The sequence below is a fragment of the Lutjanus erythropterus genome, chromosome 23 (genome assembly GCF_056507025.1).
Source record: "Lutjanus erythropterus isolate fLutEry1 chromosome 23, fLutEry1.hap2, whole genome shotgun sequence".
In the NCBI taxonomy this organism is placed as follows: domain Eukaryota; kingdom Metazoa; phylum Chordata; class Actinopteri; order Lutjaniformes; family Lutjanidae; genus Lutjanus; species Lutjanus erythropterus.
Genome location: NC_139339.1, coordinates 14,505,650 through 14,519,205, shown reverse-complemented (window position 1 = coordinate 14,519,205; position 13,556 = coordinate 14,505,650). Strand labels below are relative to the sequence as shown.

The 13,556-nt window shown below is 42.1% G+C and overlaps 1 protein-coding gene across 1 annotated transcript in view; it reads right to left on the bottom strand.

Moving 5' to 3' along the window:
- svep1 (sushi, von Willebrand factor type A, EGF and pentraxin domain containing 1) overlaps positions 1–13,556 on the bottom strand; it is a 121,141-nt gene that overhangs the window by 26,063 nt on the left and 81,522 nt on the right. The window contains exons 11-33 of the mRNA XM_084711731.1: positions 11,021–11,152; positions 10,649–10,840; positions 10,376–10,497; positions 10,181–10,286; positions 9,885–10,088; positions 9,099–9,332; positions 8,772–8,933; positions 8,531–8,692; positions 7,939–8,100; positions 6,611–6,699; positions 6,093–6,189; positions 5,763–5,876; positions 5,515–5,628; positions 5,009–5,210; positions 4,636–4,793; positions 4,087–4,285; positions 3,776–3,951; positions 3,473–3,597; positions 3,254–3,383; positions 2,258–2,428; positions 1,613–1,786; positions 1,391–1,510; positions 1,132–1,308 (exon numbers count right to left, since the gene is read on the bottom strand). Coding sequence (XP_084567857.1) covers positions 1,132–1,308; positions 1,391–1,510; positions 1,613–1,786; positions 2,258–2,428; positions 3,254–3,383; positions 3,473–3,597; positions 3,776–3,951; positions 4,087–4,285; positions 4,636–4,793; positions 5,009–5,210; positions 5,515–5,628; positions 5,763–5,876; positions 6,093–6,189; positions 6,611–6,699; positions 7,939–8,100; positions 8,531–8,692; positions 8,772–8,933; positions 9,099–9,332; positions 9,885–10,088; positions 10,181–10,286; positions 10,376–10,497; positions 10,649–10,840; positions 11,021–11,152 — 3,522 coding nt within the window. The remainder of the gene's footprint in view (positions 1–1,131; positions 1,309–1,390; positions 1,511–1,612; positions 1,787–2,257; positions 2,429–3,253; positions 3,384–3,472; positions 3,598–3,775; positions 3,952–4,086; positions 4,286–4,635; positions 4,794–5,008; positions 5,211–5,514; positions 5,629–5,762; positions 5,877–6,092; positions 6,190–6,610; positions 6,700–7,938; positions 8,101–8,530; positions 8,693–8,771; positions 8,934–9,098; positions 9,333–9,884; positions 10,089–10,180; positions 10,287–10,375; positions 10,498–10,648; positions 10,841–11,020; positions 11,153–13,556) is intronic.

Below are 13,556 nucleotides of genomic sequence, written 5' to 3'. Positions count from 1 at the left end.
TAAAGTTTTAAATACAGCAGGAGGTTTGGTAGGTTGTTCTTACAAGATCTTATAAAAGTGATTCATCTGTTATACTGAAAAACAAAAAAAAACAACAGCTAATGATAATAAACACATACAGAAAGTGAAACTCAACAACTTATTGGAGTTTGGCCTCATCATGTTTTTTGGAAAGAGTCACTGGTTTTAAATTTTTCAAATGTATTATTCTTTTAATTCTTCAAGCACCACAAGCTGAGTGCTATTTAGTCCCATTATAGTGGAGAGAAGGCAAGCATCTCTACATCCGAGATCTCCAAAACTCTGCAACTCACACCAAAAAATATCTAGATGGATAAAAGGCACAGCAGTCCAGGGGAAAATTATATATTTTTAATTATGGGGTGAACTGTCCCTCTAAACTTCAGATAATGGTTATTTTACTGCAAAGAAACATTCAAATAAAGTTTCTACATGCTTTATAAACCATTTGTATAGTTCTATTAACATCCGTTGCTCGGGAAGGGGCATCCATCGAAGGGCGTCTCTTTGGGAGTAAAGCCCAGGCTTTAATTTGGTTTGTTTACTATGTTATGTGAACGCTGTTGTCACCCTGGCAATTCAATAAAGCATTGCTTAATAGTCTGAGTTAGATAAAAGGAATGAAGAGCTGAATATTCATAGTGAACAGCCAAATCTGATTTGACTTATAAAATTCTGAGTTGGGCACAGCCTTACACATTAAAAAGGGGTATACATCCAAATTCTATACAATGTGGCAGCCTTTCATCCAATGTGTGGACGATATGCTGTTATCACCATTTTCAGAGGATAATTGATACACAAACTTTGTGCACACACACATAAACTCTGTCCCAGTTGACACATCACAGCTAATAGACAGTATATATACCAGCAACTCGTCAATCAATGACTCTGGGTTTTTTTGCTGTTGTGGTTGATGTTCTCTTTTTCTTGCATCTGTTTTTTGTGTGTGTTTTGGTTTGCTCTCTGTTTTTCCTTTTGTTTAGATATATGTAAAAACTATTCAGCTTCTGTGAAAAACTGTAAATATAATTTTAAATGCCTGCAAGACCTTTCAGAGCTGTTGTACTGTGATGGTATGACACAACCACTATAGACCTCACTCACCTCTACAGTACGGTACTGCATTGTCCCAGCTTCCTGTCTCTAGGCAATACAGGCGAGACGAGCCGACCAGTTCGTAGCCGTTCTCGCAGCCGAAAACAACCTCAGCACCCATCAGAAAGTTGCTGCCTTCTCTGTGTCCAAATTCTGGAGCCCCGGGGTTCTCACATTTCACTGGTTCTGGGAGGAACACAAACACGGACATGTTTATATGGACAGATAAAAGAGTTCATTATCATTCATTATTTCATCGCCTTGTTACCTGTGCAGTTTTTGCCATTTCCACTGTACGGGTGGATACAGGTGCAGGTGTAGGAGCCCTCTGTGTTCTGACAACTGGCGTGTTCATCACAGTCAGATCCCAGCGCACACTCATCCACATCTGAACACACAGATGGACAAAATGCACTCAAATACATAACACAGTTCTTTTTCTTTCCGATATATCACAAATTTAAATAAACAAAGTTATCTAATGAAGTACCGAGACAGGCTGGTGGATTTCCTCCCCACTTTCCACTGTTGGTGCAGTGCACTTTGGTGTCTCCCAGCAGGTAAAATCCATCGTTACACTGATAGACCACAGAGCTGCCAGCATGGAAGTCCGTCCCCTGAAACAAGCCATTCTCCAGAGGACGAGGAGGCCCACAGGACACTCCTGTAACACAACCAGAGGACAGAGGTTCTCACTCCTGCTAACTCTCTACATATAGCTGTATAATTTTATTAGTATGTGAGATGTACAGTCCAGACTATTGTGCAATTTTTCTCTTTTCAATTCTTCACTGCAGAACAATTTTACTTCACAGGTTTTTGAAAGCTGGATCATTCAAATGTTTCCACCATCTAAAGTTATCACTTAGGATTTTTGTATGTAAAGATGAAACATCCATTTGGGTTAATATTCACATGTACTAAAGCCTGAGAGCAGTACAATGTTTTGATTATGTTTTCATGCTTAGGAACGTTCAAATTACAAGATATCTTAGAATTTCCCATCACCACAGAAATGTACTCATGTGATCAAATGTTATCAAATCAGCCAAGACAGGTGAAAAAACACATGTTAAGATATTTGTATGACTCATTTCCTATGCAAATCATGGAGCAATTTGTGTCTCCGCCTTACGTTCACAGCTGGGCAGAGGGTGGCTCCATTCTCCTTTATTTTGACACTGCAGCACTGGCTCCCCCAACAGGTAGAAGCCGGGATCACAGGACAGCTGGACTTGAGCGCCAGGGCTCACCTCCACGGTGGAGGTGTGCAGGTGAGGCACTGCATTCTCCAGCTTGGGGCAATCTGGAGAGAACAGGAATGGTTTTCAGTGTTTGAGACAGAGCGACTGTGACTTAACCTGAAAACAACCTCTGATAACAGCTCAACAGTATATAGGCGTGGTATACATCACCTGAAAACTGTGAAGCTGAAAATTCATTTGACATGCAGCACAACACTGAATCTCAAGTTTTATAGTAATAAAGTTTAGAATGTATAGGGGCTTAGTGTATTATGATGGCCATTCCCATGCTCTGTCATGTTTCATAAGTTGTTGTACCATTTGTACCATTTATAACAGAGATTTGGTGCAAAATTTAACCACTCCAGAACTGACAAAAATAGTCATAAATTGTTCAATAATACCACATTAAGACACCAAGACCCTGAGAAACAATATAGACAAATTCATGCTGTAATTTGTTATCAAAAACTTTGTGTTAGAACTGCATTTTTCAGTGACTGGATAGGGAACCCTTCTGTTCTGGGGATTGCCCTAGAAAAAAAAAAAAACTACTAAGACATAGTTGGAACCAATGGATTCATTCAGTCACCTACTTTCATACCATGTGATAAAATATATTCACTGTAACTTTAAAACAGAGCCAGTTACAGTCTCTGAAAGCCAGTAATGTCAGTCACAAATGTGGGCATCTGCACAAAGTTGAGGAGGTTGTGGTTAGGAGCTGTAAATAGAAAGGCCAAGAGCTGCATAGAGATAAGTATTCTCTTAAGGATTACTAACGGAAAGAGTTTATCCCAAAAACGGTGCACATAAATGTCGGAAATGAGCTTCAAGTTTATGTGTTTCAGGTAACATATGATTGATATTCATGAAGCTTCTTTTACCTGCACAGAAAATGCTGTTGAGGTTCACTTTGACTCGGCCCACCACCCCGCTGAGGAAGTCTGGCCAGGCGAGGACGTTCCCTCTGTGGGTCACATGGGAGGCTGGACAGCTGCTGGCCAGGACCTTGATCTGTAGCAGAGAAGAGGGGAAGGTCAGATGGCACAACTATGGTTTTAAAGATATGGATTCAAATTTGGCGAGGCTGTTATCACATTTACCTGTTGAGGTGTGAGAACCCGATCCCAAATGTTGAGCTGACTGATGGAGCCGACAAAAGATTCGACAGGGTTGAAGCCGTCGCCCCTCTGATCCTGGTCCTGACCTAAAACCAGCGCTCCACCACCTGCAGGACACATGTTAAAGGTCAGAGGTTAACCAAAACTCACAGAGAAACTATTCTCCTTCTCCACTGCGTTACTGTGCTTAAATAAAAGAATACGGGAATCTATACACTGAAACAAAGATATCTAGTATGTTTTTGTGATGGCAGAAAGGTGAGCAGGTCGAGGATAGCACTACACCTGGGATAGTGGTGCCGACTGACAGGCCTTTGCCTCCATCTGAGGGCTTCCCGTTGATGTAGATTCTCCAGTCCCCGTCCCAGCTCCTCCAGGACACCCCAATGTGGTACCACAGACCCGTGTTCACTGCAGGACAGTCAGTGATTCGCTCCTTACCGTTCACATACAGCACCCACCTGAAAGGAGGGAGAAGGAGAGATGTTTAGACAAGGTTTAATACAGAGGTAAAGAAGCAGAAGAATTATTTCACACACTCTCTTAAATGTTTATGTATGTTTGTGCATTTATATTCTCTTCAGTGTATCACTGACCCGTTGTAGTCTATGAGAAGAAACGCGTTGTCACTGCCCTCCACAGCGTAGGACACAGGCGTGCCATAATTGGTTGTGTCCGATGACTTCATCCAAAAGGTGCAGGTGATTTCTGTCAGTGCTGGCATCACTCCATCCATCATCACGTAACCATGGATACCAGACACCTCAAAGTCCAGGTTGAAGGAAGAGGACATTTCTGACAGGACAGAAAAGTATTTATTTGAATAAAACAGTTTCTTTAAATTACCCTTATTGGCTCCCACTTCCACTTGCCCTCCCCTCCCCTCCCTCAACCTACAGGGTTTATATGTAGCAACGTCCTCATGCAGAAACCTACATCAGGTCAAATGGGAAAATAGTTCTTAGAATGGCTCAGAAAAATAAAGTTTTGATGATAAAATATACACTCTTTGGCCAGTCTGATTGTTCCACTACTGGGAAGCTATAGCATGATGATCTCAAAGAAATCATGACACTGTAACCTTTACATCACTCTTTCTTCCCCTCTAGCGTTGCCATGGTGATGTGTCATCTGTCCTATAGTACCTGTCTCACACCTGGTTCCGTTGAACCCAGGGAGGCAGCGGCAGGTGTAGGACCCCAGGCCGTCCATGCAGCTGGCCCCGTTCACACAGGGGTTCGGGTCACACTCGTCCACGTCCACCTCACACAGACGGCCACGGTATCCCTCCACACACTGACACCTGAGGGAGGGAAGGAAGACACAGTTAAATATCACCTAAAGGTACACACTACAACAGAACAAAAAGGGGCATCGATCAGGACAAAAATGCATCAGAGATCAGTGATTAACATCCTTGTTTAGAAGTAACATTACATCATGACAAGTGTAACGAGGACTGGTGTGAGTTACAAATAGCAAAGAGCAGCTTCTTCCCCTCAGCATCCTTTTTATTACCTGAAATTGTTAATAGCGTCCAGACACGAGCCTCCATTCAGACAGGGGGCACTGTAACATTCATCGATGTTGACTTCACAGCTTTCCCCTGAGAAGCCAGCAGCGCAGTTACAAGTGTAGCCACCCGTCAGGTCCTCACACACACCTCCGTTCAGGCACGGGTTGGAGAGGCACTCGTTTATTTCCAGCTCACAGCGAGCTCCTGCAGAAATGTCAAAAGACAAGAAGGAAAACAGCTGTATTTTTTAGAGCAATAGCTAAGTATTCAGTTTTTTCTACGCCATGGTCAGACTTTTTGTATACTGTATAATTATGTGCGTGTGTATATACTGTATACAAAGTGTGTATAATAATAGTAGACAGAACAGAATGAAGTAGGAGGTTTAAGTCAATAATCCACATGAATAATTTTCTGATTTTATGCAATAAGGTTGATCATCTGATGAGAAAATCAACCGTGAAACTAGTGTCTAGAATGAAAATGTAACCTGGTCCTGTTATCTGACCTGTGAAGCCGCTTGCACAACTGCAGGCGAACTTGTTAACCTCGTCCACACACACGCCTTCATTCAGACAGGGGTTGGAGGCACACTCGTTCACCTCCGCCTCACACAGAGAGCCTGAGAACAAACAGGAGCAAAAGTCAGAAGTGAAATGGAGATAAGGACAAAAGGGAGATACAGATACAGTACAGATACAGTGTGATCTTTGTTTGAATGAGAAAATAATAATTGTTTCCTCAATCATCTCTTACCTAAAAATCCAGGCTTGCACTGACACTCGAAGTCTCCCATCCCGTCCCTACACAGGCCTCCATTCTGGCATGGAGCAGAGTCACACTCATCTATGTCAACCTCACACTTGGCACCTGAGAGAGAAATATCAGACACTGGTTCAAATACTTGTCATAATTGTGGTTGAGATGGCTGTTCGCTGCCACAAATGTTAACACTGATGGAAACACAGCACAAAACCACTAATCATTATATTATTCCCACTGAATACTTGTAAGTCCCCCTTCTTCAAGTTTGTAATACCTTTATGCTACTTGCATTAGCAAATTATTCTCTGTCTGGTGGTTTACCTGTGAATCCGGGCATGCAGGTGCAGACGTATCCTGCCCCGACCTCCTCACACGTGCCCTTATTCTGACACGGGTTCAGGAAGCACTCGTGGAAAACCTGCAGGAACAGCCAATCAGATCAAGCTGTCACAGTTAAACTCTCTGCTCATAAATTCTAATTCAAGCCACATTCCTGTCCAATGAGTTACTTCCTTCAATGATGTTGCTATTATTGGTGTCATTATATAACAGGAATGCTGAAAATTTGAGTTTTAAAAGCTGTGATAACTGGACAATAAACTGGCTATAAGTTTAATATTGAGCATCTGTATCGGGTAAATGAATTAGAAATTCATTCTACTGTAAAACAGGAGGAATTACTTCATTTGGTTTTAAGAGTTATTTTAATCATGACGGTTTTTAATTGCCATTTTGCCTTTTGTATAGAAGCTACTTGTGTTTGACATGGGACATTAGAGACACATAATGATGGCAAAGTATCAGAAATAATATAATGTATAGACAAGATAAGGACTAACCTGACTGCTGGCTTGGTAGTCCTTGCTGACCTCTACCTCTGGAGCTGCAGTCACACTCTCCTCTTTGGGAAGAAAACTGGAGCCAAAACCTGACAATGACACCCAGAGAAAATACGGGCAATGTAAGCAAAGACAGGTCGGAAAAAAACAGCAAGGATCTTTCCCCTTGCCACCAGACTGGCAGACAGACGGTTGTGATCTGTCTGAACAAAAGCCTGCATTCTTACTGAAAACTGGCGGTGTGTCCTAACCACTGTTCATTCCCACACTTCAGGCATGCAGTGTTATTCATTTCCATTCTGCAGCAGAGCAATAAAAGTCATATTATTTCCATTTCCCCCCGATCCCGTGCAGTAATTCCTTTTCCAATTGGATTGAGCTGTCACAACACAGATCAGACGTCACACAACTGGAGCGAGTTGTGAAACTGCAGAGAAGCTGTCACACACAGTGGCTGCCACAGAACAGCTCCTTATAGTTTGACTTCACTTGGCACCGCCAGTAGAAATTTAACATAAGTCATTTTACATGCCAACTCAGCACAGTGGTGCTAAAATAGAACTTTGCTCTGTTAAATCTGCATACTGTTCGTGAAGAACAAACTATGATCGTGCAGTTTTAGTTGAATTTAGACCTGCAATGATTAGTCAATTAATCAATTAGTTGTCAACTATTAAATTCATTGCCAGCTATTTTGATAATCAATTATTCTCTTTTAAGAAAAACTGTGCAAATTTTCTGATTTCAGCTCATCGTAGGTGAATAATATTCGTTTCTTTACTCCTCTATGACAGAAAACTAAATATTTTGGGGTTAGGGGCTGATGTGACCATTAAGGTAAGAAAAAAAACTCTATATAGAAGTTGTTATTTATTGTTGATTCATCACACAACCAATTATTTAAGCGTTACATATAGACTAGACAAGTTAAGCTAATGTTTAAGACTAGCTAACTAACACAAGGCAGTTGATGACATAACTGGCCTTCTCATTTAGACAGTAACCCAATGTCCTATAAAATAAATATTTTGCAGTTAAGATGGAGTCAGAGGCACCTTCAGTTTTCTTCCTTATTTTGTTTGCTAAGATCTTTGTGCAGCTGTTTAACTTACATTAAGGGACTCCTTAATTATAATACCAAGATGAGGGGAAAACTTTGAATACTTTCTTTCTTTGAACATTTTAAGGAAACCTTAAGGAGAAGAACTAAGGGTTTTAACTCAGACTTTAAGGGAAATCTAAACTTAAGGAGTACTGTGCGGCTGGCCACAGTGAATCTAGATATCAAATGTATGTATCTATGTGAGTCTGACTTGAAAAGGACTTACTGGAGCAATGCTGTATGGTTGTCGCCCCCGTAACGGTGGTGGTTCCATAAAAGGGACAGGAGAGGCAGTAGGAGCGGCCAGGTTCAGGCTGGTAGTAATCGCTCGGACAGGGGTAACAGGGAACCAGACCAGTGCGGGAGAAATGACCTGCCGAACAGGGTACTGCAGGAGAGGAGACCAGAGACGACCAGAGGAGAGGAGCAAAAGAAAAAGAAACAAAGAGTTGAAGGAATATAATGGAGCAGGTGAGGAGCCAGCACCAACCAAAGATTTTTTAAAAACGTGGCATTTACTGGTTGAAAAGTCCAACATCTGGGAGCGCCACGTTTTTAAAGGTTAGGGGTTATTTTTGTATTTCAGGTAGAAAATTTTCCAGATTTATCATCCAACTTTAATGGGCAGTAATGTGAAATTTCCAAGTAGGAATTTCTGATATAATTGCACATGAACGCCAAAAACTCATTTTTTGCTTACAGGCTGGAATTATAATTGTTTTTGTCACCTAGCAGCATCTAGAATAACTTAATGTTTAAAAATTAACAAGTTGATAAGACATTAAGGGAGTGCACTCCACACTGTCAAATTGTATTACCTCCACACTCCATCTTATCCACCGCTCCTCTGGTGACAGTTGAGGTCTCATCAGGACAGACAAGACACTCCCTGGCGCCAAAACCAGGCTGGAAGTGACCCAGTGGGCATGACTCGCAGATCTCCAGCCCATTCAGAGAGTGACTACCAGGCTTACACTGCCCTGCAGACACAAATCACCACATCGTGAGCGATATTCAGACACAGACAGAATGAAGGATGACTGTGTGAATGAGTCTTACCTTTGCACTCAGTGATGCTGCGGGAGTGCAGGTAGGCCGTGGAGGTTCCTTCAGGGCAGGACTTACACTCCAGCTGACCCTCCACGTCCTGGTAGGACCCCAGCCAACAGCTGGCGCACTCGTGATGTTCCAGAGAGAAGTATGTTCCCACTGGACATTGGACTGCAACAGCACGCGCAATTAGGGATTTACTGCTCAACATAAAACTTTTATAGCAATATTAAATTCTTAAAATCCCATAAATTTTCATGTATTTTATATTGTTAAGAAGGCGAGTAAACCCTATTGGTTAGATGAGTGCAGGTGGGTGTGGCCTCCATTACTCACCACACATCCTTCCCTTTAGCACTGAGCCTGGCCTGCAGGACAGGAAGGCCTTCTTGCTTTCCAGAGATTTGGGATCAGCTACGATCATCTCCGAGGACACGTGGAAACTGGACAGTGGCTGCTTGGCCAGCGTTCGCTTCAGACGATTGGTCAGTTGCTCCAGCGTCCGCAGGAGTCTCTTTTGATTGGCCACCTCTACCGAGTCGTTCCTCGATATGGGCAGAGGGATGCTTGCTGGGAGAATGGGCGAAGTTTAAAGGACTGATATCTTACAACTGATGACATTAAATATGCAGAAAAAACAAAACACAGAACATTTTGAAGCAGGAGCAAACAGTTATCTTTATAACAATATAACAGATATAAGAATGTACATTTTTGAAGAGACTCACAAAAGTTGTAATTCTTAATCATTTCAGAAGGTTAATGTTTTGGCATAGAGCTGATGCAATGCCCCCAGTAACTAAATTTAATTCCAACCAGTAACTACTAACACATATTTATAACAAACCAGATTTAAATTAAATTATGTTTGATTTTGTAGTAGAGTCTGCTTCTTTCATGTCTTTACTAGCTACTAGCATTATGACCACACAGATAGATGGCAGAGATGGTGGTGAAGTAACTTTAGTGGAGTAAGGAATTAATCTGCAGGCCCTGCTTTCAGTCTAGCTGTTATTTATGATTTGAGGCTCCTCTTGGTTGGTTAAGCTGTACAGTAGCTCCAGCCCCACTGGTCACACCCTCATGCACACCTGATGGAGATAATAATCACATTTAACATACCTGTGATGTTGAAAAAGATCTGGATCTTTTGGTCTCTGGTGGGTCCTGTGATTTTTCGATGCCTCTTGGTGCGCTGGTGGGGCTGCACGTTGCTGCCTTGCTGCCGCCTGGCAAGCTGCCGATTGCCTGTAGCAAAGCCTGACTCAAAGTAGGCATAGTCCTGGGCACCCTGAGGATTCCAGCTGTTACTCCAACCTCCTGGTACTGATAGATATGAGAAGAATAATGAGATTTAATAAGATGCTTCACTTAAAGTTACAGGTGGGATATTTCATTGGGGTGTTTCTGTATCCTACCAATAGAAAATCCGTTCTCATAGTCATAGTTGTACTCCAGACAGTGACCCTGTGACATAACTTCCAGCTTGCAGGTGACATCATCGCTGCTACAAATGTTGGGGAGCTGTGAGGAAGAAGAAAACAAGCAACATGTGTTTAAGAGCTTATTTTCTGCAAAACACTGTGTGTGTGTATGTATGAGCAAATCCTCACCATGCCTCCCAGTTTGGTGTTAAACTCTCCAGTAAATTTCTTGACCAGGTCCATATCATCACAACGAGATGCTTTAAACAGCATTTCAAAGGGCTTGAACCCATTGTTTGCTATTCGGTTCTCTGGGAAAGATATATATATATCAGATATATATGTACAGTACATTGCAGTAATCAGATGTACCTGTATGCACACGGTGAGGCACACTACAGACAAGACAGCAGCTGACTAAATATTTAAAGGGAAGTAATAGAACACCTGTGTTGCACTTACCTGAACAGTCAGGTCTGTCTGGAGAGTAGGGAGGCTCCCACACACCGTTGTATGCGCAAAAGTAGCTGTGCACTGCATCCTGAGTGAAGCTGTAGCCCTCTTTACATCTAAGAGTGCAGTTAACGCCCTCCTCCTCTTCCGAGCAGAGGAACTGTCCATTCACTGGGGCATATGGCTGCTCACAGGTCGTCCCTAGGAACACATATAGCATGTAATACATCCATGGTTTGGTCATGTTGGAACACTATATTTGATAATACTACCCGAAAATTATTTGTCCTATATTTATTTCTATATTTATTTATTTTATTTTATTTTTATTTTATTTATTTATTTTTTATTTTACAGCTATTGCACAGATTAAAGGTGTACCTTGCACAGTGATGGTGAGGTTGCAGGTGCGGCTGTTTCCTGCTGCGTCAGTTGCTGTGTACTGGACCATAGTCTCACCGACTGGGAACTGAGAGCCTGGATTGTGGCTACTGGTCACTGTGAGGCGACCACCTGAGAAAGACACACAGATTACATAAGTGTTGGTTACAAACATTTATTAAATTGCACACATGTTAAATGCTCATAGTTTTTACAACATTTTTTTTATCTTAATACTTCATTATTATCTTTATTGGCTGGTGGCACATCAGCATTACTGTTAACACTAGTCTAACTTTTTCACAGATACATTTGTGTACATTGTGTACATTGTGTACAGTGGCACTGTGTACATAATAATACATACATAGTAACCTGTGCAGATCACATAAGACATTTTGATGCAAATATTGTAACACGAAACATTGATACTGACGAAGCCAAAGTGTAAGTGAACAACTATTCAAAGTAAAACAGATGATGTATATCCCTAAAATAAAAAGAAACACTCAAATTATTTCCAAAATAAATATGCATTTGTAACCTGGAAGATTTCACCCACATTTGCTCTTAAAAGCACATTATTTTTCCATTGTTTTGAGTCAAAAATGTTTCTGCAGTTATCCTGCAGAGGGCAGTATCAGCCTTACTCCATTTTGAAGGACTAAATGAGTCATTTTTAGTAAACCATAGAAGTTATGTTAAACAAGGATATGTTGACACGGGAATGGTGTGTCTGGGCATCACATGGCAGCAGAAAAATACAACTCTTGGGACTGGAGAGGGAAAATTGTTATAGTCTGGTTGCTTTAAAAAAAGCTGAATGTGAAGAGAGTGATGGATGGAGGCTTGGGAGAGGCAGCGGTGATGAGAGGAGTGTATGAGTGTGAGATGTTGTGGCTCTTGACTGCAGAAGTGAAAACATCTGCAGTCCAAGTGTGAGAGACGAGATTAAAAAACAAAAGGAAAAGGTGGGAAAACTGAGTGACTGACCTTTGATTTCACTCCTCCATTAACAGTCATTCTAACGGGGCTGACACACGTCTGGCCTACTGGAGTCTGGTGTCTCCTGTTATATATATAGCCCATGTGTGTGTGTTTGTGCGTGTGTTTATGTGTGTGTGTGTCTGCAGAGTCGTGACTATATATAGCGCTGGCATCAGGGTGTGGGCCTGGAAAAACAAAACACTGACGTCGAAGCAGTGCTGGGCTGACGTCGTGCGGCCCGAAGCAGCCGCAGCAGCCTGTTATTACAGCGTGTGTGTGTGTGTGAGTGTGTGAGGCGAGTGTGTGTTTGATGGGGGTGCACCTCTGCACACAGGTGGGGAACGAGCATGCTGGTTCTAAGGAGTGAGACATTTGAGAAGTTTGAGGCTTGTGTTTAATTGACCATCCATGCCTGCCTACATTTCTGTACACACACAAATGTATATATGTGAGCTGTGTGAGAGAGTGTGTGTGTGTGTGTGGAGCCAGAGCCAGTGAATTACATGGGCCTGGCTGTGGGCTGGAACTCTGGAGAAGTCTGGTTTGTTGTCTGTCACCACGGCTGTTTGGGTACAGCTCGAGCGCCAGGAGAAAACCAGCCAGCTCTACGATATTTAGTCTATTTGGCAGAGCGGCCTTGATGCACTGCTTTATAGCTGGGTTGGCCTGAATTGCTAAGCATCAACGTAGTGAACGTAGCAGGGTGGCCTCGGCTGAAAACAGAGACTAACGGGCTGCGTATTAAATCCTCACAGAAGCTTGTGTGTGTCTTGTGACCTGCTGAACTGCAATGGAACAAGAAAATTAGTGCCAGTTTTTTTTTTTCTCTGAGCTAAGGTGCACTGAATAAAAGTGATTGTTATGTGGTCCAAATTTATTTCACTGCAATTAAGGACTTTCTAAGAGGACATCGTGCTCATATATTAACACTTTAACTGGTTTAACAGTTTTGTTTTAGATATTCAGTTGGCAAAAGTCAACAGTCAAACACAAGATGCATAGTCTGACTCACCAGATGCACACTACTGGCATAAGTTCTGCCATTGAGTGTTTGCTCTGAGCAGCATCTGCTATTTCAAAGTCCCTGGAAAACAACAAGAACCTTCAGGTTGCAACCTACCTAATGGTCCAAACATAAACAAGCTAACAGCTGTTAGCTTTTCTTTTGTAGTGATGTTGTCTTCTTAATGCCAGAGCTCGCCTGCCAATGTGCAAATTTTTCACCAAACCAGGTTCCCCCTTGACACTATTTTGTAGCTGGACTCTTGCTGCATCCTGGGCTTAGTGCCACCCAACACTTTTGTGATTGGTTTAAAGAAAAACAAGGCAGGACGTTTTTCGCCCTACAGCACAATGTACATGTGTGGAGCCACACCACTCTCCACAGCACTGAGCGCTGAGGAGAGAGGTCTGGCTTAAAAAGATCTTACTGCATCTGCTTTATTTGAATTTGTCTCATTATTTAGTATAAATACAGATTTGTGTAAACATAAAATGACTAAGTAGTCAAAAAAAAACTATAGTGTAAGGAAGCCATCTGGGGGGGAGT